The sequence below is a fragment of the Solanum tuberosum genome, unplaced genomic scaffold, assembly GCF_000226075.1.
Source record: "Solanum tuberosum cultivar DM 1-3 516 R44 unplaced genomic scaffold, SolTub_3.0 scf00566, whole genome shotgun sequence".
In the NCBI taxonomy this organism is placed as follows: domain Eukaryota; kingdom Viridiplantae; phylum Streptophyta; class Magnoliopsida; order Solanales; family Solanaceae; genus Solanum; species Solanum tuberosum.
This window is the reverse complement of record NW_006239496.1, coordinates 193,456-220,359: the sequence shown is the minus strand read 5'-3', so window position 1 is coordinate 220,359 and position 26,904 is coordinate 193,456. Positions and strand designations below refer to the sequence as shown.

At 33.5% G+C, this 26,904-nt stretch overlaps 7 protein-coding genes and 2 pseudogenes across 7 annotated transcripts; 8 read left to right on the top strand and 1 right to left on the bottom strand.

The window, feature by feature from the left end:
- Positions 1-1,167: 1,167 nt before the first annotated feature.
- On the bottom strand, positions 1,168-3,880 carry LOC102605507 (hemK methyltransferase family member 2). The gene is made up of 3 exons (XM_006365755.2): positions 3,720-3,880; positions 2,013-2,821; positions 1,168-1,887 (listed from the first exon to the last, which is right to left on the bottom strand). Exon 2 carries the CDS (start codon positions 2,807-2,809, stop codon positions 2,108-2,110), a length of 702 nt encoding a protein of 233 aa, XP_006365817.1. The 5' UTR covers positions 2,810-2,821; positions 3,720-3,880; the 3' UTR covers positions 1,168-1,887; positions 2,013-2,107.
- A 307-nt stretch (positions 3,881-4,187) lies between these two features.
- Positions 4,188-5,846, top strand: LOC102605169 (adhesive plaque matrix protein-like). The gene has a single exon (XM_015304608.1). The coding sequence runs from the start codon at positions 4,200-4,202 to the stop codon at positions 5,718-5,720; it is 1,521 nt and encodes a 506-aa protein (XP_015160094.1). The 5' UTR covers positions 4,188-4,199; the 3' UTR covers positions 5,721-5,846.
- A 455-nt stretch (positions 5,847-6,301) lies between these two features.
- On the top strand, positions 6,302-8,391 carry LOC102581850 (adhesive plaque matrix protein-like). Its single transcript, XM_006365766.2, has 2 exons — positions 6,302-6,306; positions 7,215-8,391. The coding sequence occupies exons 1-2, from the start codon at positions 6,302-6,304 to the stop codon at positions 8,341-8,343; spliced, it is 1,134 nt and encodes a 377-aa protein (XP_006365828.1). The 3' UTR covers positions 8,344-8,391.
- A 1,408-nt stretch (positions 8,392-9,799) lies between these two features.
- On the top strand, positions 9,800-11,351 carry LOC102581517 (adhesive plaque matrix protein-like; annotated as a pseudogene).
- A 1,894-nt stretch (positions 11,352-13,245) lies between these two features.
- LOC102604833 (adhesive plaque matrix protein-like) lies at positions 13,246-14,570 on the top strand (annotated as a pseudogene).
- A 1,323-nt stretch (positions 14,571-15,893) lies between these two features.
- On the top strand, positions 15,894-17,242 carry LOC102604501 (adhesive plaque matrix protein-like). Its single transcript, XM_015304610.1, has one exon. The coding sequence runs from the start codon at positions 15,915-15,917 to the stop codon at positions 17,178-17,180; it is 1,266 nt and encodes a 421-aa protein (XP_015160096.1). The 5' UTR covers positions 15,894-15,914; the 3' UTR covers positions 17,181-17,242.
- Positions 17,243-18,527: 1,285 nt separating this feature from the next.
- Positions 18,528-19,711, top strand: LOC102604166 (adhesive plaque matrix protein-like). Its single transcript, XM_006365752.2, has one exon. The coding sequence runs from the start codon at positions 18,528-18,530 to the stop codon at positions 19,662-19,664; it is 1,137 nt and encodes a 378-aa protein (XP_006365814.1). The 3' UTR covers positions 19,665-19,711.
- Positions 19,712-21,686: 1,975 nt separating this feature from the next.
- LOC102603829 (periaxin-like) lies at positions 21,687-23,431 on the top strand. Its single transcript, XM_015304605.1, has one exon. The coding sequence runs from the start codon at positions 21,687-21,689 to the stop codon at positions 23,325-23,327; it is 1,641 nt and encodes a 546-aa protein (XP_015160091.1). The 3' UTR covers positions 23,328-23,431.
- A 1,412-nt stretch (positions 23,432-24,843) lies between these two features.
- LOC102581181 (extensin-2-like) lies at positions 24,844-26,130 on the top strand. Its single transcript, XM_015304609.1, has one exon. The coding sequence runs from the start codon at positions 24,875-24,877 to the stop codon at positions 26,075-26,077; it is 1,203 nt and encodes a 400-aa protein (XP_015160095.1). The 5' UTR covers positions 24,844-24,874; the 3' UTR covers positions 26,078-26,130.
- Positions 26,131-26,904: the final 774 nt, after the last annotated feature.

Here is a 26,904-nt window from a genome sequence, read left to right as displayed (position 1 = left end):
TACAATTAAATGAAAGTTCATGTATAAATTATTTTTGTGAATTCGAGATAATTATTTAAAGTAAAAATACTTTTATGGTAGAATGAGAAAGTGAGTTAATCGATTTGATTTGATGCATGCATCATCAAATTAATAAATAAATGTGTATTATTAAGTTTATAAGTTGTAACTATGGTAATTTACATAATTTTGCACATGTTAAATAAGAATTTTTAGAATGGAAAAGTGGTCATACTCCATGTGTAATTGTTCTTGTGTCTAGATAATACTCCCTCCGTTTCACAAAGAATGACCTCCTTTCCTTTTTAGTCAGTTTCAAAAAGAATGACCTCTTTTCTTTTTTTGGTAACATTTTACTTTTTGATTTCCACGTGACATGTTTAAGAAGACAAGATTAAGGGCAATTTTGTACATTTGACATAACTTTAATTTAGAACCACAAGATTCAAAAGTCTTCTTTATTTACTTAAACTCCATGCCAAGTCAAACCAGGTCATTCTTTGTGAAACGGAGGGAGTAGTAAAATTGAGGGCCACGAACAAGTTTGAGTGTTTTCGAGGTTCATGACTTGAGATTTTTTTTTTTCTGACAAGGGAAATTCGCAACCGCTGTCCTTTGAGTGCACACAGGGTAAAAACTCCGCTCCTATGCAATAGCTTGCAAACCACATAGGAGAGGTAACCCGCACTAGGCAAGCCCGGTGCGACGGGCTCGACCTAGAAGGCAAAGCCCCTGCTTTCGTTGGCAAGGGATTTCGAACTTGAGACCCAAGTCCCAAGCTTAAACCACTGGAACATCATGACTTTAGATATTATTACTACCATTTGAGCAAGCTTCGCTTGTCGCAATTTTATATTCAGAAACCTTTTAGTTATTTGTTTCTTCTTCTTCTTCTTGTGTTTAGCCTCTTATGTTGGACTATTTATCTACTTTGTTTCAAATTGTTCACAAGAGAACTTACTAGAAGAGCAAAATGAGGTAATGCAAATAAGAATGATATTGAGTCTATACATATAAGTCGTTTGGTTCACGGGATAAGGTGGACATTAAACTTGATGTTATGTGGGGTAAATTAGTTCGAGGATTATAATCTCAGAACTGTAATCCCGACATAACTTAGTCCATGAACCAAACGACCCCAGTCTAAATACATTTTTTGAACACTTCTAAAGAACATGGATATCCCTTCATAAATTTCTCTTCTCAAGGTTGCTGACGTGCAACAGTACAAAGAAAAATTGTCTGAATGCAACTTTTCAACACTTTTGCTGCATTAGTATATAAAAGGAACTAATGACAGTTCTTTATGAAACATGTAGGGTAATGCCACTAGGTAGAAAGGTTCAAAACCAGAAATCACTGCTCGAGCTCTTCAAAAACATCGTGGGATGTGTCAGATCCTCCAAAAGTAGTACATTTCTGGAGAGTCCAAGCAAAGAAATCATGGTCTGAAGTTGTGTCACAAGCATCTTATTTGCAGAAATAATTGAAGTAATCACTCTGATTAGTAATTACTTCTCAACATGATATTCTATAAACTTCAAGACATAATGAACAAGCAAAATAAGCACTTATATTTCAAAGGGCTGGAAATTTTCACCAACATGGATATAGTAAGAATCTACGAAAATTAACAAGACACGAACCAGCCAAGAATCCAGATAATATCCGTCCAAACATATTCATCAACTGATTCTTTCAGCATTGTGAGATATTAACGCACTAGCTTTTTGCGAAGAGAGCAGATTATGGAAGCAAATTATTCAAAATTTGTGTTTAGAACCAAGAAGATACAACTTTAGGCATCAAATCAGGTACTTGATAAAGTTGAGCGCGAGTCAGCTTGTTTGAGGAAACCTTTTAATAAAGATAACAGACCCCGTCCACCTGAACAATAGTACCACAAAAACGAAAAGCAATTCAATTTTTCACATTTCTTGTATTGCTTTAAACGAACCATGTGAAAAAAAGTGACTTCACTAAAATAAAGAGAGAGTAGAAGAGAGCCTTACCACATCCAGTTGATGAACTTCCTCCTATGCTATTAACAGCTAGTGGCATATTCCCCAACGGACAATCGATGAAAGGACAAAATGAGACCCTTTTGCTAATTCCCGACCAGTTTTGACCAATAATTTAGATTATTCAGCTCCAACTGGCTATCAGAATCTCGCCAAAATTTGATAATATGAAGGCTCTCTTCTTCAGTTGATCTTTGAAGGATAATTCGAGATGCATAACCCTTCTTTCTCATCTCAAGACATATTTCTGAGGGTTTATTAGCAGTGAGCGTGACCATATATAACCAGCCCTTCTCTGACAAAAGATTGTCGGCAGCAGGCAGTATTTTATCAATAACACTTCGACCATTCTCCCCTCCAGCCCACGCCGAAGTGATGCCTTCAAAACCAACTTCGTCTTCAGGCGTAGGAACATAAGGAGGGTTCACAACCAGCACATCAACTGATCCTGCCAATCGCTTCTCAAGTCCAGATGTAATATCAGTGTTTACCAACTCTGCATAAACCCCATGAGCATCCATGGTCTCACGAGTCACCCTTATTGCATGAGGGTTGATGTCTGTTGCAATATAGTATGGAACAAATCCTTCGTGTCCAAGCATAACAGCAAGTGAAGTAATAACATAACCACTACCACAACCAATTTCCATACAAATTGAGGGTTTGTGTTGTAACAAGTTAGTTCGATCAGCTAATAAAGCATCGACCAATGCAAACGAATCATCACATGGTTCATAAACCTCAGGATGTGAACTCACAAGTGGGATTTTCGCAATTCTTGAAAGCATCTTAGATAACTCCTGCCAAATTAAAACATGCTCATAAGGCCTTACCAACAGAGGCTGTTGACACACCTTTCTATCATCTACCACAAATGCCCTTCCGCAGGCTGCAAATTAGCCAAGCCTGAGCACAGGGCCAGGTTTAGTATTGCGGCAGGGGGGAGAGGGTTGTAGTTTTAGACTACTAGTAAGGACAACAAGACAAAACACTCCTACCTACTAACCTACTATCTTATTTCATACCCTCCACACCTTAGATAAGTAAGCTGCAAAACTGCACCAAGTCCTGTATAATCACCTCTCCCCAATATACTTCAGTCTATCTCTACCTCTCCTGAATCCATCCATAACCAACCTCTACACAATTCGATACAAGCAATACTAATTTGATTTTTGATTTATGGGTCGATACAAGTTGAATAAAAAGGCAAACTTGGTATCTAATGGATATGCAAAGTTGATACCTACAACTAGAAATTCATTCATTCTTGATATAGGGGTGTGAATTCAAGTTACATTAAAAAAAAATGTAAGCTTGTCACTACACAAACAAGGCGGCTCAACCCTAAAGTCACTAAACGCCCAGAAAATAAACCTTCAAAATTACAAATCCACCAAAGAACCAAAAACACCCCAAATTCAGTTCAAAAAAGGAAGCTCAAATACGAAAACATATGTTTAAACAAGAGGTAAGATCAAACGAAGAACCAAAAGCACTGAGCAAACAAAAGATGAAGGAGATATATACATAAAAAGAGACAACCAGATCTGATTATGCACATATTTGATTCAATTTTAACTTATGGGTCAATTAAAGTTTATTAAAAAGGCAATCTTACATACTTTATATATGGGTATTCATTCAATTTGAATAAAAAAGTAATTTTTCTACTCAATCAACATAAAAAATTAATACCTTTGATTTGCTGAAACCTCAAAAAAATTGGAACTTTCAGTATTTGCTAGAAACAAAAGATTTGTAAGAATTTCAACAAAAAAATATCGATTCTCTGTGCTGAGATAAAATGGCGATTGAAGAAGGAGAAGGGAAATTAGTTAATTGTCATTTAGACATACTGAAGTTTAGAAAATGTTCATTCAGCCTCCTAAAGTTTGGATAATATCTTATGGGACCTTAGAACTTTAAAAAAAGTTTGCATTTAATTTTATAAAATAATTGAGCCAAGAAAAGGTGTATGAATTGTTCATGGCTTTCCATTATCTCAAAAATGTTAGTGGAACAGCAATAACCAAATATGTTTGGATTATTTTAAGTATCTAAATTATCAAGTAACTTTCTTAGTTTAGGCTATATAAACTCCTAGTTACTCTATTCTCAAATATACAAGAAAAAGAAAAAAAAAGATTATCTAGGCTAAGAATCAAAATCTTCTAAATGGGAAGCCAAATGAAGAAACAATGGCTTCATTTTGCTTGTGCTTTGGCATTTTTCTTGATTGCCACATGCACTATGGCATATTCACCTTATTCTTATGAATCATCAGATTCAACCTACAATAAAGTACCAACCACAGAAGTCAAAAGTGAAGACTTCAAGGTACCCTCAGAGTCGGAAAAGGAATATAAGGTGTCATTTTTGCCGAAAAATGATTACTACAAGAAGTCATCAGTTTCAGAAGAAAACTACAAGAAGGTGTCATATGTTCCAAAAGTACCATCAATGGCTAAACCAGAATATAAAGACTCATTTTTTCCAAAATTTGACTACTTTAAGAAGCCATCAGTTCAAGAAGACGACTACAAGAAGGCGTCATATGTTCCAGAGGTACCCTCAAAGGCTAAACCGGAATATAAGGAGTCGTCTTTTTCAAAATTTGACTACTTCAAGAAGCCATCAGTTTCAGATGATAGCTACAAAAAGGAGTCATATGTTCCAAAGGTACCCTCGATGGCTAAATCAGAATACAAAGAGTCATCTTTTCCAAAATTTGACTACTTAAAGAAGCCATCAGTTTCAGATGATAGCTACAAAAAGGAGTCATATGTTCCAAAGGTACCCTCGATGGCTAAACCAGAATACAAGGAGTCATTTTTACCAAAATTTGACTACTTTAAGAAGCCATCAGTTTCAGAAGATAGCTACAAAAAGGAGTCATATATTCCAAAGGTACCCTCAGTGCCTAAGAAAGAATACAAGGTACCTGTTTTGCCTAAGAATGACTACTTTAAGAAGTCATCAGTTCCAGAAGATAGCTACAAAAAGGTGTCATATGTTCCAAAGGTGCCCTCGGTGCCTAAAGAAGAATACAAGGTGCCTTCTTTGCCAAAAAATGATTACTACAAGAAGTCATCAGTTTCAGAAGATAGCTACAAAAAAGTGGCATATGTTCCAAAGGTGCCCTCAGTGCCTAAAGAAGAATACAAGGCGTCTTCTTTACCAAAAAATGATTACTATAACAAGCTATTAGCTCCAAAAGATAACTACAAAACGGTGACATATGTTCCAAAGGTGTCCTCAGTGCCTAAAGAAGAGTACAAGGTGCCTTCTTTGTCAAAGAATGATTACTACAAGAAGCCATCAATTCCAGAAGATAACTACAAAAAGGTGTCATATGTTCCAAAAGTGCCCTCGGTGCCTAAAGAAGAATACAAGGTGCCTTCTTTGTCAAAGAATGACTATTACAAGAAGCCAACAGTTCCAGAAGATAACTACAAGAAGGTGTCATACGTTTCAGAGGTACCCTCAGTTGCTAAACCTGAATACAAGGTGCCTTCTTTGCCAAAGAATGACTACTACAAGAAGCCATCAGTTCCTGAAGATAACTATAAAAAGGTGTCATTTGTTCCAAAGGTTCCGTCAGTGCCTAAAGAAGAATACAAGGTGCCTTCTTTTTCGGAAAACAACTACTACAAGAAGGCATCACCTTCTCCATCACCACCACCTCCATATTATTAAATTTCCATCTTTCATGTTCAACATGTTTCAAGGAAGTCCTCCAGCTCAACATATATAACTCATAGAGTTCTCATATTATGAGTTCTATCTCAAAATTTGTAATTCTTTATTTGTTTTATTTTCCATTCCCGCTTCGAGTTGCAATTGTTTTGTTATTTAATTAAATTATATTGTATTTTAAATATTTCCGAAAGATTGTTAATTTCAATTAAATACAAGTTCTTTTTATTCAGAGTTTATTTAGTTTCATCTATTTTCTTCCAACATCTGCGAATTTCTTCACTTAAATTTTAATAGAACAACACTGGAACATAACAACCATCAGATACTTCAAAAATAGGTAAATAAAGGATTGAGTGATTCCAAGAGACAGAGTGCATTTCCAGATATATTACTCGAAAGAATTGTACAAATACGTCTAATCGTAAAATGCATTTTATTTATTTTGCAGAAGTTTTGAGCTTCAAGAAGAAATTTTTTAAAGTCGGAACTTCTAAAATATGTTGAGAATCTTAAAAAATAAATCTTTAAAAGGATTTGATTGACTTAATCATCTATTTGGTGGGGTTTGATCTTAGGAAATGGAGTAATCTCTCAAAGAACACCTTTTTCCTGGAAATAATGGACCATACACGATGCAAATTTAGAATAATCTTTGTCAATATTCGAATAACAAATAATTAAGCCAAATCAAAAACACTAAATATATTACATTCAAAACAATAGCTTCCAATTTTTCCTGTTTGTATCAAGAACTAATCAAACCTAAGATATTGTTATTCTTTGTAATGAAAAGTATGTATGGTACTCGCAAGGATAAGAGAGGACAAAGATCAATTTATCATGCCAACACTTTTTCATAAAAGTTCGTCATATTAGACATGTCTAGAGCAGTTTACATCTCATATATGATTAGTAAAATATCGCATATGAGCGGATTTATTCAGAGTGAACCCGAAGAGTAGAACTTGTGCATTTCTCGGGAAATTTCCAAAAAAAAAAAAGTATTAAAGAAAAAGTGAGTGTGGTGCCATGATGTGGATTATAAGTACTCATGCTAAACAATTACATATAACTAATAGACACCAAATAATGAACAATATTTGTTAGGTCTACACATATCTCAACTTTTAAAAACAAATTTAATCAAATTTTTAACATTCCAGCCAAAAAAAAAAAAAAAACAAGAACAACATTCTTGGAAGTCAATAAAAAATTGGATTTAAATATTGAAAATAAGTGAGTCCAGCAAATGTGTATGAATTGTTCATGGCTTCCCATTATCTCAAAACCTTAATTAGTGGAACAGCAATAACCAAAAAATGGCAAAATCTTTGATATGTTTGGATTATTTAATTTTGAGAGCATCCAAATCATCAAATCACCATATTAGTTATGTTATATAAACTGCTAATTCCTCCATTCTAAAACACACAAGAAAAACAAAAACAAACAAATATCTAGGCTTAAAATCCAAATCTTCAAAATAAGAAGCCAAATGAAGAAGCAATGGCTTCAATTTGCTTGTACTTTGGCATTTTTCTTGATTGCCACATGCACTATGGCATATTCACCTTATTCTTATGAATCATCAGATTCAACATACGATAAAGTACCAACCACAGAAGTCAAAAGTGAAGACTTCAAGGTACCCTCAGAGTCAGAAAAGGAATATAAGTCGTCATTTTTGCCAAAAAATGATTACTACAAAAAGTCATTAGTTTCAGAAGATAACTACAAGAAAGTACCATCCATTCCCGAACAGGAAAACAAGGTGCCATTCTTCCCAAAGAATGATTACTACAAGAAGCAATTAGTTTCAGAAGATAACTATAAAAAAGTACCATCCATTCCTAAACAGGAAAACAAGGTGCCATTCTTCCAAAAGAATGACTACTCCAAGAAGCCATCATTTTCAGACGATAACTACAAGAAGGCGTCATATGTTCCAGAGGTACCCTCAATGGCTAAACCAGAAAATAAGGAGTCATTTTTTCCAAAATTTGACTACTTCAAAAAGCCATCAGTTCCAAAAGATAACTACAAGAAGGTGTCATATGTTTCAGAGGTACCCATAGTGCCTAAACCAAAATACAAGGTACCATATTTGCCAAACAATGACTACTACAAGAAGCCATCAGTTCCAGAAGACAACTACAAGAAGGCGTCATATGTTCCAGAGGAACCCTCGATGGCTAAACCAGAATATAAGGAGTCATTTTTGCCAAAATTTGACTACTTTAAGAAGCCATCAGAAGATAGCTACAAAAAGGTGTCATATGTTCCAAAGGTGCCTTCAGTGCCTAAAGAAGAATACAAGATGCCTTCTTTGCCAAAAAATGATAACTACAAGAAGCCATCAGTTCCAGAAGATAACTACAAAAAATTGCCATATGTTCTAAAGGTGCCCTTAGTGCCTAAACAAGAATACAAGATGTCTTCTTTGCCAAAGAATGACTACAACAAGAAGCCATCAATTCCAGAAGATAACTACAAGAAGGTGTCATCTGTTCCAGAAGTACCCTCAGTGCCTAAACCAGAATACAAGGTGTCGTCTCTGCCAAAAAATGACTACTTCAAGAAACCATCACCTTCTCAATCACCACCTCCTCCATATTATTAAATTTTAATTTTTCATGTCCAAACATGTTTCAAGGAAGTCCTTCTCCCGCTCAACATATATGAGTTAGAAGGCATGTTATCAAAATTTGTAATTCTTTATTTGTATTTTGAATATTTCCAGAGGATTGTTTATGTCAATTGAACACAAGTTCTTTTTATTAAGAGTTTATGTTGTTTTCATCTATTCTTCCAGCAATTGCCAATTTGTTCACTTACTATTAATAACAAAACTCTAGAACATAACAACCATCAGATACTTAAAAAATAGGTTACTAAGGATTGGGTGATTTCAAGAGACAAGAGTAGGGTGCATTTCCAGATATATTACTCGAAAGAATCGACATAATTCGTCCAATCTATTAGAATGGGAAAGAAGAAGAAAAACGGTCTGTATTGTTATAAACATACAATTCTTGAGAGATAAAAGAAATAAAGCGAGCTAAGTAGTGAATCGTTTCGTTTTAGTTAGATAAAGAGAAATTGATAGATAAATGTTACACTATTTATGATAAAATGTGCATATGATCTATATATATTGCAGAAGTTTTGAGGTCAAAATATAAAACTTTTTAAATCCAGAACTTCTAAAATAATATTTGAGAAATTTTAAAAAATAATTTCATTGACTCAAATACTATCTTTTTGGTAGGGTTTGATCCAATGGAATGAAATAATCTCTCATAGAGCTGTTTTTTTCCTAGAAAGACGTAAATTTGGATTAATCTGAGTCAATAAGTTCCAAATAACAGACAGTTAACTAAGTCAACCCAAAAACATTAAATATATGACGTTAAAAACAATAATAGCTTCTAATTTTTCCTCTTTGTATCAAGAACTAATCAAACCCAAAATATTGTCATTCTTGGTAATGAAAAAGCATGTATGGTACTCGCAAGGGTTAGAGAGGCCAGAGATCGATTTCTTCTGCCAAAGCCTTTTCACTTCATTTGTCACATCGGGCTCGCCTAGAGCAGTTTACATCTCATGTATGATTTGCAAGATATTGTATATAATCGGATTTATCCAGTGTGCAGACGAACAGTAGTAACTATGAATTTCTCAGGAAATTTCCAAAAAAAGCAAAATGAAGTAAGTATGTTGTCATGATGGGGATTATAAATCGTGCTAAACAAGTACATATAACTAATGGATACCAAATAATGAACAATATTTGTTATGCCTCCACATATCTCAACTTTTAAAAACTAATTTAATCAAATTTTTTAATATGCCAACAAAATCACAAGAACAACATTCTTAAAATTCAATAAAAAATTGGATTTAAATATTAAAATAGGTAAGTCCAGCAACTGTGTATGAATTGTTCATGGCTTCCCATTATCTCATAACCTTAATTAGTGGAAGAGCATTAACAAAAAAATGGGAAAATCAACTTCTTAGTTATGTTATATAAACTCTTAATTCCTCCATTCTAAAACACACAAGAAAAAGAAAAACAAACCAATATCTAGCCTTAGAATCCAACCCTCCTCAATGGGAAGCCAAATGAAGAAGCAATTTGCTTGTGCTTTGGCATTTTTCTTGATTGCCACATGCACTATGGCATATTCACCATATTCTTATGAATCATCAGATTCAACATACAATAAAGTACCAACCACAGTAGTCAAAAGTGAAGACTTAAAGGCACCCTCAGAGTCGGAAAAGGAATATAAGGAGTCATTTTTGCCAAAAATGATTACTACAAGAAGCCATTAGTTTCAGAAGATAACTATAGGAAAGTACCGTCCATTCCCGAACAGGAATACAAGGTTCCATTCTTGCCAAAGAATGACTACAACAAGAAGCCATCATTTTCAGAAGAAAACTACAAGAAGGCGTCAGATGTTCCAAAGGTACCCTCGATGGCTAAACCAGAATATAAGGAGTCATTTTTTCCAAAATTTGACTACTTCAAGAATCCATCAGTTCCAGAAAATAACTACAAGAAGGCGTCATATGTTCCAAAGGTACCCTCGATGACTAAACCAGAATATAAGGAGTCATTTTTTCCAAAATTTGACTACTTCAAGAATCCATCAGTTCCAGAAAATAACTACAAGAAGGCGTCATATGTTCCAAAGGTACCCTCGATGACTAAACCAGAATATAAGGAGTCCTTTTTTCCAAAATTTGACTACTTCAAGAAACCATCCGTCCCAGAAGATAACTACAAGAAGATGTCATATGTTTCAAAAGTACCCACAGTGCCTAAATCGGAATACAAGGTACCATCTTTGACAAAGAATGACTACTACAAGAAGCCATCGGTTTCAGAAGACAACTACAAGAAGCAGTCGTATGTTCCCAAGGAACCCTCGATGGCTAAACCAGAATATAAAGAGTCATTCTTACCAAAATTTGACTACTTTAAGAAGCCATCTGTTTCAGAAGATAGCTACAAAAAAGTACCATATGTTTCAAAGGTGCCCTCAGTTCCTAAAGAAGAATACAAAGTGCCTTCTTTGTCAAAAAATAATTACTACAAGAAGCCATCAGTTCCAGAAGATAACTATGAAAAGGTCTCATATGTTCCAAAGCTACCCTCAGTGCCTAAAGAGGAATACAAGGTGCCTTCTTTGTCAAAGAATGACTACTACAAGAAGCCATCAATTCCAGAACACAGCTACAAAAAAGTGTCATATGTTCCAAAGGTGCCTTCAGTGCCTAAAGAAGAATACAAGGTGCCTTCTTTGCCAAAGAATGAATACTACAAGAAGCCATCAATTCCAGAAGATAACTACAACAAGGTGTCATCTGTTCCAGAAGTACCCTCAATGCCTAAACCAGAATACAAGGTGCCTTCTCTGCCAAAAAATGACTACTTCAAGAAACCAACACCTTCTCCATCACCACCACCTCCTTACTACCATGAATCATCTTCAACACCTTCTCCATCACCACCTCCTCCATATTATTAAATCTTCATTTTTCACGTTCAACATGTTTCAAGCAAGTCCTTCTCACGCTCAACATATATGAGTTAGAAAGGCATGTTATCAAAATTTGTAATTCTTTATTTGTATTTTGAATATTTCCAGAGGATTGTTTATTTCAATTGAATACAAGTTCTTTTTATTAAGAGTTTATGTTGTTTTCATCTATTCTTCCAGCAATTGCCAATTTGTTCAGTTACTAGTAATAACAAAACTTTGGAACATAATAACCATCAGATACTTTAAAAAAAAAGGGTACTAAGGATTGGGTGATATCATGAGACAAGAGTAAGTAGGGTGCATTTCCAAATATATTACTCAAAAGAATTGACACAATTTATCTTATCTTTTAGAATTGGAAAGAACAAGAAAAACAGTCTCTATTGTTATAAACATACAATTCATGAGAGATAAAGAAATAAATCGAACCAAATAGTGAATTGTTTTAATCAAATAAAGAGAAATTGGGAGATAAATGTTACACTATTTATGATAAAATGTGCATTTGATCTATATATATTGCAGAAGTTTTGAGCTCAAAGTATGAAACTTTTTAAATCCAGAACTTCTAAAATAATATTTTGAGAAATTTTAAAAAATAATTTGATTGACTCGATTATCTTTTTGGTAGGATTCGATCCTATGGAATGAAATAATCTCTCATAGAGCAGTTGTTTCCTAGAAATAGACCATACACGACTTGAATTTGGATTAATCTGAGTCAATAAGTTCCAAATAACAGACGTTTAACTTAGTCAACCCAAAAACATTAAATATATGACGTTAAAAACAATAATAGCTTCTAATTTTTCCAGATATATTACTCAAAAGAATCGACACAATTCATCTCATAAATTAGAATTGGAAAAATGAAGAAAAACGGTCTCTATTGTTATAAACATAAAATTCTTGGTATATAAAGAAATAAAGTGAACTAAGTAGTGAATCGTTTTAATCAGATAAAGAGAAATCGGGAGATAAATGATACACTATTTATGATAAAATGTGCATTTGATCTTATATTGCAGAAGTTTTGAGCTCAAAGTATGAAACTTTTTAAATCCAGAACTTCTAAAATAATATTTAGAGAAGTTTTAAAAAATAATTTGATTGATTCAATTATCTTTTTGGTAGGGTTCGATCCTATGAAATGAAATAATCTCTCATAGAGCACTTTTTTCCTAGAAATAGACCATACACAACACAAATTTAAATTAATCTAAGTCATAAGTTTCAAAATAACAGACCCTTAACTAAGCCAACCCAAAAACACTAAATGTGTGACGTTAAAAACAATAGTTTTTATTTTTTCCTAGTTGTATCAAGAATTAATCAAACCTAAAATATTGTCACTCTTGATAATGAAAAGTATGTATGGTACTCGCAAGGGTAACAGAGGCTAGAGATCGATTTCTTCTTCCAAAGCTTTTTCACTTGATTTGTCACATCGGGCTCGTCTAGAACAGTTTACATCTCATGTATTATTGGCAAGATATTACATATAATCGATTTATCTAATGTGCATCCGAACAGTAGCAACTGTGAATTTCTCAGGAAATTTCCAAAAAAAATAATTATGGTCATGATGTGGATTATAAGTCAAGTACATATAACGAATGGACACAAAATAATAAACAATATTTGTTAGGCCTACACATATCTCAACTTTTAAAAACTAATTTAATCAAATTTTTAATATGCCAACAAAAACACGAGAACAAAATTCTTAAAATTCAATAAAAAAAATTGGATTTAAATATTGAAAAATAGGCAAGTCCAGCAACTGTGTATGAATTGTTCATGGCTTCCCATTATCCCATAACCTTAATTAGTGGAGGAGCATTAACCAAAAAAAGGGAAAATCACCTTCTTAGTTATGTTATATAAACTCTTAACTCCTCCATTCTAAAACACACAAGAAAAAGAAAAACAAACCAATATCTAGCCTAAGAATCCAATTCTTCTCAATGGGAAGCCAAATGAAGAAGCAATTTGCTTGTGCTTTGGCATTTTTCTTGATTGCCACATGCACTATGGCATATTCACCATATTCTTATGAATCCTCAGATTCAACCTACCATAAAGTACCAACCACAGTAGTCAAAAGTGAAGATTTCAAGGCACCCTCAGAGTCGGAAAAGGAATATAAGGAGTCATTTTTGCCAAAAAATATTACTACAAGAAGCCATTAGTTTCAGAAGATAACTATAGGAAAGTACCGTCCATTCCCGAACAGGAATACAAGGTTCCATTCTTGCCAAAGAATGACTACAACAAGAAGCCATCATTTTCAGAAGAAAACTACAAGAAGACTCTACAAGAAGGCGTCATATGTTCCAAAGGTACCCTCGATGACTAAACCAGAATATAAGGAGTCCTTTTTTCCAAAATTTGACTACTTCAAGAATCCATCAGTTCCAGAAAATAACTACAAGAAGGCGTCATATGTTCCAAAGGTACCCTCGATGACTAAACCAGAATATAAGGAGTCCTTTTTTCCAAAATTTGACTACTTCAAGAAACCATCCATCCCAGAAGATAACTACAAGAAGATGTCATATGTTTCAAAAGTATCCACAGTGCCTAAATCGGAATACAAGGTACCATCTTTGACAAAGAATGACTACTACAAGAAGCCATCGGTTTCAGAAGACAACTACAAGAAGCAGTCGTATGTTCCCAAGGAACCCTCGATGGCTAAACCAGAATATAAAGAGTCATTCTTACCAAAATTTGACTACTTTAAGAAGCCATCTGTTTCAGAAGATAGCTACAAAAAAGTACCATATGTTTCAAAGGTGCCCTCAGTTCCTAAAGAAGAATACAAAGTGCCTTCTTTGTCAAAAATGATTACTACAAGAAGCCATCAGTTCCAGAAGATAACTATGAAAAGGTGCCATATGTTCCAAAGCTACCCTCAGTGCCTAAAGAAGAATACAAGGTGCCTTCTTTGTCAAAGAATGACTATTACAAGAAGCCATCAATTCCAGAAGACAACTACAAAAAAGTGTCTTATGTTCCAAAGGTGCCTTCAGTGCCTAAAGAAGAATACAAGGTGCCTTCTTTGCCAAAGAATGAATACTACAAGAAGCCATCAATTCTAGAAGATAACTACAAGAAGGTGTCATCTGTTCCAGAAGTACCCTCAATGTCTAAACCTGAATACAAGGTGCCGTCTCTGCCAAAAAATGACTACTTCAAGAAACCAACACCTTCTCCATCACCACCACCTCCTTACTACCATGAATCATCTTCAACACCTTCTCCATCACCACCTCCTCCATATTATTAAATCTTCATTTTTCAAGTTCAACATGTTTCAAGGAAGTCCTTCTCACGCTCAACATATATGAGTTAGAAGGCATGTTATCAAAATTTGTAATTCTTTATTTGTATTTTGAATATTTCCAGAGGATTGTTTATTTCAATTGAATACAAGTTCTTTTTATTAAGATTTTGTGTTGTTTTCATCTATTCTTCCATCAATCGCCAATTTGTTCACTTACTATTAATAACAAAACTTTGGAACATAACAACCATCAGATACTTAAAAATTTAGGTTACTAAGGATTGGAAAGAAGAAGAAAAACGATCTCTATTGTTATAAACATACAATTCTTGAGAACTAGGTAGTGAATCATTTTAATTAAATAAAGAGAAAGTGGGAGATAAATGTTACACCATTTATGATAAAATGTGCATTTGATCTATATAGCAGAAGTTTTGAGCTCAAAATATGAAACTTTTTAAATCCAGAACTTCTAAAATAAAACTTTGAGAAATTTTAAAGATAATATTATTGACTCAATTATCTTTTTGGTAGGATTTGATCCTATATGGAATGAAATAATCTCTCATAGAGCAGTTGTTTCCTAGAAAAAGATCATACACCACGTGAATTTGCATTAATCTAAGTCAATAAGTTCCAAATAATAGACAATTAACTAAGCCGACCCAAAAACATTAAATATATGACGTTAAAAACAATAATAGCTTCTAATTTTTCCTCTTTGTATCAAGAACTAATCAAATCCAAAATTCTTGATAATGAAAAGCATGTATGGTACTCGCAAGGGTAAGAGAGTCCAGAGATCGATTTCTTCTGCCAAAGCTTTTTCACTTAATTTGTCACATCGGTCTCGCCTAAAGCAGTTTACATTTCCCGTATGATTTGCAAGATGTAGCCGAACAGTAGCAACTATGAATTTCTTAGGAAATTTCCAAACAAAAATAAATAAATATGCTGTCATGGATTATAAATCGTGCTAAACAAGTACATATAACTAATGGACACCAAATAATAAACAATATTTGTTAGGCCAACACATATCTCAACTTTTAAAAACTAATTTAATCAAATTTTTAATATGCCAACAAAAACACAAGAACAACATTCTTAAAATTCAATAAAAAAATTGGATTTAAATGTTGATAATAGGTAAGTCCAGCAACTGTGTATGAATTGTTCATGGCATCCCATTATCTCATAACCATAATTAGTGGAAGAGCATTAACAAAAAAAATGGGAAAATCAACTTCTTAGTTATGTTATATAAACTCTTAATTCCTCCATTCTAAAACACACAAGAAAAATAAAAACAAACCAATATATAACCTTAGAATCCAATTCTTCTCAATGGGAAGCCAAATGAAGAAGCAATTTGCTTGTGCTTTGGCCTTTTTCTTGATTGCCACATGCACTACGGCATATTCACCTTATTCTTATGGATCATCAGATTCAACATACAGTAAAGTACCAACCACAGTAGTCAAAACTGAAGACATCAAGTCACCCTCAAAGTCAGAAAAGGAATATAAGGAGTCATTTTTGCCAAAAAATGATTACTACAAGAAGCCATTAGTTTCAGAAGATAACTATAAGAAAGTACCATTTGTTTCCGAACAGGAATACAAGGTTCCATTATTGCCAAAGAATGACTACAACAAGAAGCCATCATATTCAGAAGATAACTACAATAAGGTGTCATATGTTCCAGAGGTACCCTCGATGGATAAACCAGCATATAAGGAGTCATTTTTTCCAAAATTTGACTACTTCAAGAAGCCATCAGTTCCAGAAGATAACTACAAGAAGGCGTCAGATGTTCCAAAGGTACCCTCGATGGCTAAACCAGAATATAAAGAGTCATTTTTTCCAAAATTTGACTACTTCAAGAAGCCATCGATTTCGAAAGATAACTACAAGAAGGCGTCAGATGTTCCAGAGGTACCCTCGATGGCTAAACCAGAATATAAAGAGTCATTTTTTCCAAAATTTGACTACTTCAAGAAGCCATCAGTTCCAGAAGATAACTACAAGAAGGCATCATATGTTCCAGAGATACCTTCAATGGCTAAACCAGAATATAAGGAGTCATATTTGCCAAAATTTGACTACTTTAAGAAGCCATCAGTTTCAAAAGATAGCTACAAGAAGGTATCATATGTTCCAAAGGTGCCCTCAGTGCCTAAAGAAGAATACGAGGTGTCTTCTTTGCCCAAGAATGACTATTACAAGAAGCCATCAATTTCAGAAGATAACTACAAGAAGGTGTCACATGTTCCAAAAGCACCCTTAGTGCCTAAACCAGAATACAAGGTGCCATCTTTGTCAAAGAACGATAATTACAAGAAGTCAACCGTTCCAGAAGATAGCTACAAGAAGGTGTCATATGTTCCAGAGGTACCCTCATTTGCTAAACCTGAATACAAGGTGCCTTCTTTGTCAAAGAATGATTACTACAAGAAGTCATCAGTTCATGAAGATAACTACAAGAAGGTGTCATATGTCCCAGAGGTACCCTCAGTTGCTAAGCCTGATTACAAGGTGCCTTCTTTGCCAAAAAATGACTACTACAAGAAGCCATTACCTTCTCCATCACCACCACCTCCATATTATTAAATTTTCATCTTTCATGTTGAACATGTAGGTTTCATTCAAGTCCTTCTCCAGCTCAACATATATAACCCATAGGGTTCTCATATTATGAGTTAAAAGGCATGATATCAAAATTTGTAATTCTTTATTTATTTATTTTCTTTTCCTACTTCGGATTGTAATTGTTTTGTCATTTAAATTATATTATGAATGTTTTCAGAGATTTATTTCAATTGAATACAAATTCTTTTTATTGGAAGTTTATGAATTCATCTGGATTAGTCAAGCTTCAATATTACAGATATCGAACACTAGAATATGAGAAATCAACCATAAGAAAAGGTACATAGATTAATTCATCTATTTTTCTAGCAATTATTAATTTCTTTACATAAATTAATAGCAAAACACTGGAACATAACAACCATATTCAGAAACTTCAAAATACATATTCAAGCTTACCAAAACAACAAATAAAATTAGAGAAAATAATAAAGTTGGATGAAAGATGCAAAAAATATTTTTTATTAGTGTCATTGAGTAATTACTTTATCCAATATGCAGTTACTCAACTAATAGTTATTAGCTCAAAAATCACTTTTTTTGTTGAAGAAAGTTGGAATCAAGAAAAAATATGACTTTCTTAGATAATCACTATTAATTCAATTGCCATATGAGAAATCAACCCGTAAAAATGTCTTTTTTGGCCTATTTTGTATTAAATTAAAGTTACATAATTTCCAGTCATGGATTTTTTTATCAGATAAAGAGAAGTCGGGGCGGGGATAAATGTTAAAATATTTCACTACTCACGATAAATTGTTATGTACGGATGATGAAATATAAGAATCGACGATTTAATATATGATAATACTGGAAATAAATAGCTTCCATCGAATCCAAAATATTTTGTCAATATAAGTCGTGCTCAAAGCATCAAAACTTGTGGACCCAACTAATTTTGATCATGACATCAAATAATGAACAATATTTGTTAGGCATATATATAATACATATTTCAATTTTAAAATTTTATTTAATCAAATTATCAATGTACCAACAAAAAAGATATAGAACAACATTAGTGGAATAGTCAATAAAAGTTTGGACTTAATTTTTAAAAATAAGTGAGTTAATCAAATGTGTATAAATTGTTCATGGCTACCCATTATCTCAAGACCTTAGTGGAACAGCATTAACCAAAAAATGAGAAAATCAAAAATATGTTTGGATTAATTTGATAGCATCCAAATCATCTAATCATCTTTTTAGTTAAGCTATATAAACTCCTAGTTCCTCCATCCTAAAACACACAACAAAAAAGAAAAAACAAATAGCCATCTAGCCTTATTAAGAATCCAAATTTTCTCAATGGGAAGCCAAATGAAGAAGCAATTTGCTTGTGCTTTGGCATTTTTCTTGATTGCTACATGCACTATGGCATATTCACCATATTCTTATGAATCATCAGATTCAACATACAATAAAGGACCAACCACAGTAGTCAAAAGTGAAAATCTCAAGGCACCCTCAGTGCCTGAAAATGAATATAAGACATCAATTTTGCCGAAGAATGACTACATCAAGAAGTCATCAGTTTCAGAAGATAACTATAAGAAAGTACCAACAGTTCCTGAACAGGAATACAAGGTGCCCTCAATGCCTAAACAAGAATACGAGTTGCCATCTTTGCCTAAGAACGACTACTTCAAGAAGCCATCAATTCCAAAAGATAACTACAAGAAGGTGTCATACGTTCCAGAGGCAGAATACAAGGAGTCATTTTTGCCAAAATTTGACTTCTTTAAGAAGCCATCAGTTTCAGAAGAAAGCTACAAAAAGGTGTCATATGTTCCAAAGGTTGCCTCAGTGCCTAAAGAAGAATACAAGGTGTCTTCTTTTCCAAAGAATGACTACTTTGAGAAGCCATCAGTTCCAGAAGACAACTACAAGAAGTCGCCATATGTTTCAGAGGTACCCTCGATGGCTAAACCAGAATATAAGGAGTCAAATGACTACTTTAAGAAGCCATCAGTTCCAGAAGACAACTACAAGAAGACGTCATATGCTCCAGAGGTACCATCGATGGCTAAGCCAGAATATAAGGAGTCATTTTTGCCAAAATTTGACTACTTTAAGAAGTCATCAGTTCCAGAAGACAACTACAATAAGAAGGAGTCATATGCTCCAAAGGTACCCTCGGTGCCTAAAGAAGAATACAAGGTGTCTTCTTTGTCAAAGACTGACTACTACAAGAAGCCACTAGTTCCAGAAGATAACTACAAGAAGGTGTCATATGTTCCAAAGGTGCCCTCAGTGCCTAAGGAAGAATACAAGGTGCCTGTTTTGCCTAAGAATGACTACTACAAGAAGCCATCTATTCCAGAAGATAACTACAAACAGGTGCCCTCAGTAGCTAAATCAGAATATAAGGTGCCGTCTTTGCCAAAAAGTGACTACTTCAAGAAACCATCACCTTCTCCATCACCACCACCTCCGTATTATTAAATTTCCATCTTTCATGTTCAACATGCATTGTTTCATTTAAGTCCTTCTCCAGCTCAACATATATAGCCCATAGGGTTATCATATTTTGAGTTAGAAGGCATGATATCAAAATTTGTAATTCTTTATTTGATTTTTTTTTTCTCTTCCTATTTCGGATTGTAGTTGTATTGTCATTTAAATCCTAGAGATTTATTTCAATTGAATACAATTTCTTTTTATTGAATGTTTATACATATAGATTCATCTTTTCTTCCAGCAATTGCCATTTAATTTCTTCACATAAATTTAATCAGTGAGGATTTCGTGATTCCATGTTACCAAAACAACAAGCAAAAGAAAGAAAATAATAATTGTTGCAAGTGTCATTATATTGAGTTACATTATACTTTCAAAAATGCTCTCCCTTTTTAATTTTTTTTGGGCACATTTGATTTAAATTACACAATTGCCAGCCGTAAATCATTTTGATCAGATAAAAGATATTAAATATTTTTAGCTGTTTTAGATTACTACTTAATATATAAAGGGCCCATATATAAAAGCATTTAACGGCGGTTAGGTGAATTAAGCGGTGATTATCTAAATACCAATAGTTAAACCAAAACATAAAATTAATATAGGGTTGTTCATGGTTATGGTTAAAAAACCAAATTGAACCACAATCCGAACTAAACCGATTAAAAAACCGATATTTGGTTTGATTTAATTAGGTTTGGTTTTAAATTTTGAAAAATCGATACTATTTGGTTTGGTTTTGATTTTTACTAAAAAATAACTGCAAAAATAACCAAACCGAACCGATAAATTATATATATAAATTTTATAATTATTTATATATTATTCATAAATAAAATATAAATATTTTGTTAAATTTTAAGTAACTTAAGTCTTTAACTTTACTAATTTCTCAAGTCCAACACTTAAAATTTTAGCCCATCTATTACAATCATAAGTCCAAGTCCATCAAAATTCATTACTTTAGTCTTTACCTACCATACCTTTCATAAGATAGTTACACCTTCTCTTAATTGAATCACTTTGTTCGTGTAATGATAACTTGAGTATTGTTTAATTGCTAAATTGAACCAACAATAGTTTTTCAGTGGATTGTTCATGTACTAGGTGTTTGTGTCTATCAAGATACGTATGTCCTCAAAAATCTATTATATTCAAACTGAAAAAACCAGAAAAACTGAACCAAACCGTCAATAACCAAACCGACGGTTATTTTTTTGTTTGGTTTGGTTTTAGATATTTAAAAAACCGACTAGGTTGGTTTGATTTTGATTTTACCCAATAACCGATCCAAACCGAATCACGAACACCCCTAATTATTAATACGTGAATTTAGCGGTTGTTTATGTGCATTTAACGACAACAGTTTATGGGAATTTGGTGTCATTTAGGTGAGTGCAACAAGAATTTTGATGAATTTAGTGACGATTAAGGTGAATTTACTAGCGATTTAGGGGAATAATTTAGCAATGGTTTATCTAAATACGAAATAGTTAAACTAAACATATAATTAATTATATGATCTTTATTAGAAATGATAATTTCCAATATATTGTCATTCTTGGTGTTGTACAGCATGTATAAGGTATGGTCCCATGATGTGAATTTTAAGTCGTGCTCAAAGTATCAATCAAATACATATAACTTTTCACTCAACATAATGAATAATATTTGTTAGGCCAACAGCATATATATTTCAACTTTAAAAATTCTATCCAAGTCAAATTTTCAACGTACCAAAATAATAATAATAATAAATAAGAAGAACAACATTCTTGGAAGTCGATTGGACTTAATTTTCAATGAACCAACAAAAATTGTTCATGGCTTCCCATGACCTTAGTGGCACAGCATTAACCAAAAAAATTGGAAAATCTCTGATTTGTTTGGATTAATTTGAGAGCATCCAAATCACCTTAAGCTATATAAACTCCTAATTCCTCCATTCTAAAACACACAAGAAAAAGAAAAATATAACCATCTAGCCTTAAAATACAAATCTTCTCAATGGGAAGTCAAATGGAGAAGCAATTTGCTTGTGCTTTGGCATTTTTCTTGATTGCCACATGCACTATGGCATATTCACCTTATTCTTATGATTCAACAGATTCAACATACAATAAAATACCAACCACAGTAGCTAAAAGTGAAGATTACAAGTTACCCTTAGTGCCTAAAGAGGAATACAAGGTGTCTTCTTTGCCAGAGAATGACTTCTACAAGAAGTTATCAGTTCCAAAAGACAACTATAATAAGAAGGTGCCATCAATTTCAAAAGATAACGACTACAAGGAACCCTCAATGCCTAAAGAGGAATACAAAATGCCTTCTTTACCAAAGAATGACTACAAGAAACCATCACTTCAAGAAGATAACTACAAGAAGGTGCCAACTGTTTCAGAGCTACCTTCAGTGCCTAAACCAGAATACAAGGTGCCGTCTTTGCCAAAAAATGACCACTACAAGAAAACATCAGTTCCAGAAGATAACTACAAGAAGCTGCCATTTGTTTCAGAGGTACACTCAGTTCCTAAAGAGGAATACAAGATGCCTTCTTTACCAAAGAATAACTACAAGAAACCATCAGTTCAAGAAGATAACTACAAGAAGGTACCAACTGTTCCAGAGATACCCTCAGTGCCTAAACCAGACTACAAGGTGTCGTCTTTGCCAAAAACTGACCACTACAAGAAAACATCAGTTCCAGAAGATAACTACAAGAAGGTGTCATTTGTTTCAGAGGTACCCTCAGTGCCTAAAGAGGAATACAAGATGCCTTCTTTACCAAAGAATAACTACAAGAAACCATCGGTTCAAGAAGATAACTACAAGAAGGTGCCAACTGTTCCAGAGGTACCCTCAGTGCCTAAAGAGGAATACAAGATGCCTTCTTTACCAAAGAATAACTACAAGAAACCATCGGTTCAAGAAGATAACTACAAGAAGGTGCCAACTGTTCCAGAGGTATCCTCAGTGGCTAAACCAGAATACAAGGTGCCGTCTTTGCCAAAAAATGACTACTACAAGAAAACATCAGTTCCAAAAGATAACTACAAGAAGGTGTCATCTGTTTCAGAGGCACCCTTAGTGCCTAAACAGGAATACAAAGTGCCTTATTTGTTAAAGAATGACTACTACAAGAAGCCATCAATTCCAGAAGATAACTATAGGAAGGTGTCATATGTTCCGGTACCCTCAGTGCCTAAACATGAATACAAAGTGCCTTCTTTGCCAAAGAATGACTATTACAAAAAGCCATCAGTTCCAGAAGATAACTACAAGAAGGTGCCATCTGTTCTAGAGGTACCCTCGGTGCCTAAACAGGAATATAAAGTGTTTTCTTTGCCTAAGAATGACTATTACAAGAAGTCATTTGTTCCAGAAGATAACTATAAGAAGGTGCCATCAGTTTCAACAGATAATGACTACAAGGTACCATCAGTACCTAAACAAGAATACAAGATGTCTTCTTTGCCAAAGAATGACTACAAAAAACCATCAATTCCAGAAGATAACTACAAGAAGGTGCCAACTGTTTCAGAGATACCCTTAGTGCCTAAACCAAAATACGAGATGCCGTCTTTCCCAAAAACGGACTACTTCAAGAAACCATCACCTTCTCCATCACCACCACCTCCATATTACTAAATTTTCATCTCTCATGTTCAACATGTTTCAATGAAGTCCTTCTCCAGCTCAACATATATAACCCATAGGGTTCTCATATTAAGAGTTCGAAGGCATGATATCAATGCCTATCAAAATTTGTAATTCTTTATTCGTTTTCTTTTTCTTTTCTTTCCTACTTTGAGTTGCAATTGTTTTTTCATTTAAATTATATTTCGAATGTATCCAGAGATTTATGTCAACTGAATACAAGTTTTTTTAATTTTATTGAAAGATTATATCTATAGATTCCCAATTCTTGCAGCAATTGTCAATTAATTTCTCATAAATTTAATAGCAAAATAACAGCCATCACTGAGGATTTGGTGATTCTAATACCAAGAGTAGAGTGGCCGGCATTTCATGTTACCAAAACAACAAGCAAAATAAAGAAAGAAAATTCAATATTTGTAAGTGTCATTGAGTTACATTATACAGTATAAAAATAGGAAAAATGACCTAAATACGTAACTTATTTTACTATATTCTCTAAAATTTTCTATCATTTGAAAACATTACAAAAGTTCCTACTCTCTCCTATTCTCGTATACATCACTCTACACGATGTATCGGTCGGATACATCACTCTACGCGATATATCAAGACATTGAGTGATGTATCCGAAATCGAGACGCTATGTATCGAGACGTTAAGGGATGTATCCGAACCGGTACGCGATGTATCAGAACGTTTTGATATGTATACGGATTCCACCAAATTTAAGAATTTTTGTAATTTGAAAAAGAGTAGAGATAAAGATGTAATTAGCTCTTATCAGAGATTTTGTTAAATTTCCATAAAAATGCCCTTCCTTTTAAATTTTTTTGGGCTCATTTGATTTATTACAGCATTGTCAGTTGTAAATCATTTTGATCTGATAACATATTAATAATTTTTTTAGCTTTGGTTTAGATTTCTACTTCAAATATAAAAGCATTTAACGGCGGTTAATAGGTGAATATTAGCGGCGATTAAGGTGAATTTACTAACAGTTTAAATGAATTTAGCCATGGTTTATCTAAATACCAGATAGTAAACCAAACATAAAATTAAATAAATGATATTTGAAATAATAGCTTCCAATATATTATCATTCTTGGTGAGGCAAAGTATGTATAATGATGAGAAGTTTAAGTCGTGCTCAAAGAATCAAAAGTACATATAACAAATGGACAAATATTTATTATTAGGCCAACAACATATATATTATTTAATCAAATATCCAATGTACCAACAAAAGGGAACAAGAACAACATTCTTGGAAGTCAATAAAAGATTGGAATTAATTTTTAAAAAATAAGTAAGTCGATATTGTTCATGGCTTTCCATTATATATCTCAAGACCTTAGTGGAATAGCATTAACCAAAAAAATGGGAAAATCTTTGATATGTTTGGACTATTTGGTAGCATTCAAATCATCAAGTCACTAGTTGAGCTATATAAACTCCTATTTCCTCCATTCAAGAATACACAAGAAAAACAAAAACATAACAACTATCTAGCCTTAATTAGAATTCAAATATTCTGGATGGGTAGCCAAATGAAGAAGCAGTGGCCTCAATTTGCTTGTGCTTTGACATTTTTCTTGATTGCCACTTCTACTATGGCATACTCACCTTATTCTTATGAATCAACGGATACAACATACAATAAAGTACCTACTACAGTAGCCAAAAGTGAGGAATTCAAGGTACCCTCAGTGCCAAAGAATGATTACTACAAGAAGCCATTAGTTTCAGAAGATAACTACAAGAAAGTACCCTCAGTTCCTAAACAGGAATACAAGGTGCCCTCTGTGCCTAAACATGAATATAAGGTGTCATCTTTGCCAAAGAATGATTACTACAAGAAGTCATCAAGTCCGGAAGATAACTACAAGAAGGTGTCATCTGTTCCAAAGGTACCCTCAGCACCTAAACAGGAATACAAGGTGCCTTCTTTGCCAAAGAATGACTATTACAAGAAACCATCAGTTCCAGAAGATAACTACAAGAAGGTGTCATCTGTTTCAGAGGTACCCTCAGTACCTAAACCAGAATATAAGGTGTCATTTTTGCCAAAGGATGACTATTACAAGAAACCATCAGTTTCAAAAGATAACTACAAGAAGGTGTCATTTGTTTTAGAGGTACCCTCAGCACCTAAACAGGAATACAAGGTGCCTTCTTTTCCAAAGAATGACTACAAAAAATCATCAGTTCAAGAAGATAACTACAAGAAGGTGTCATCTGTTCCAGAGGTACCCTCAGTACCTAAACAAGAATACAAGATGCCTTCTTTGCCAAAGAATGACTATTACAAGAAACCATCAGTTCCAGAAGATAACTACAAGAAGGTGTCATCTGTTCCAGAGGAACCCTCAGTACCTAAACCAGAATACAAGGTGCCTTCTTTGCCAAAAAATGACTATTATAAGAAACCATCAGTTCCAGAAGATAACTACAAGAAGGTGTCATTTGTTCCAGAGGTACCCTCAGTACCTAAACAAGAATACAAGGTGTCTTCTTTGCCAAAGAATGACTATTACAAGAAACCAGCTCCAGAAGATAACTACAAGAAGGTCCCATCTATTCCAGAGGTACCCTTAGTGCCTAAATCAGAATACAAGGTGCCTTCTTTTCCAAAAAATGACTACTTCAAGAAACCATCACCTTCTCCATCACCACCTCCTCCTTACTACCATGAATCATCTTCAACTCCTTCCCCATCACCACCACCTCCATATTATTAAATTTTCATCTTTCACATGTTCAACATATTTCAAGGAAATCCGTCTTCAGGTGAACCTACATAACCAAAATGGTTCTCATATTATGAGTTGAACGCATTCGTAATCTTTATTTGTTTTTTTTTTCTTTTTCCTACCTTAACTTGGGTTGCAATTGTCTTGTCATTTCATTAACTTTTATTGTATTTTGTATGTTTCCACATAATTGTTCAATTGAATATTATGAGTTCAAAGGCATGATATCAAAGCTCTTTTTTTATTGAGAATTTATGTAGTTTCATCTATTCCTCCAGCAATTGTGAATTTGTTCACTTACTATATTAATAGCAGAACAATGAAATATACAATTTATGGGAGATAAGAAAAGAAAGTGAACCAAATATTGAATCATTTTAATAAGGGAGACAAAATATAATGTTACACTACTTACTATAAAATGCTATGGATTTAATTAATTTCTGCAACCCCTTCATATAATAAAGCAATATTTAGTGGCAATTTAAGTGCATTAGCGATTAATTGGATTACCACCTTGCGATATTAAAATTTTAGAGGCAATTATTGGTGCATTTTATGGTTATTTAGCGGTGGTTTACATGTGTTTCGCGGTGGTGTAGGTGAATTAATTAGTGGTAATTATTATTTTAATAAATAAATTATTATTTTAATTGATTTCTCCTACAATAGTCGACCATTTTGGCATTTTAATGGTCAAGTTTGGTTTTATATATTTCAACTACTCAAAAATAGAATTTTTAAAAACTATATGATATACATTTTTTAAAACCGGAACTTTTAAAATATTATGAGGAAAAATAAAAAATAATCTT

Excerpts from the sequence above, each read along its gene's own strand:
- LOC102605507 (XM_006365755.2), bottom strand. The coding sequence starts at position 2,809 with ATGCTTTCAAGAATTGCGAAAATCCCACTTGTGAGTTCACATCCTGAG.
- LOC102605169 (XM_015304608.1), top strand. The coding sequence starts at position 4,200 with ATGGGAAGCCAAATGAAGAAACAATGGCTTCATTTTGCTTGTGCTTTG.
- LOC102604501 (XM_015304610.1), top strand. The coding sequence starts at position 15,915 with ATGGGAAGCCAAATGAAGAAGCAATTTGCTTGTGCTTTGGCCTTTTTC.
- LOC102604166 (XM_006365752.2), top strand. The coding sequence starts at position 18,528 with ATGGGAAGCCAAATGAAGAAGCAATTTGCTTGTGCTTTGGCATTTTTC.
- LOC102603829 (XM_015304605.1), top strand. The coding sequence starts at position 21,687 with ATGGGAAGTCAAATGGAGAAGCAATTTGCTTGTGCTTTGGCATTTTTC.
- LOC102581181 (XM_015304609.1), top strand. The coding sequence starts at position 24,875 with ATGGGTAGCCAAATGAAGAAGCAGTGGCCTCAATTTGCTTGTGCTTTG.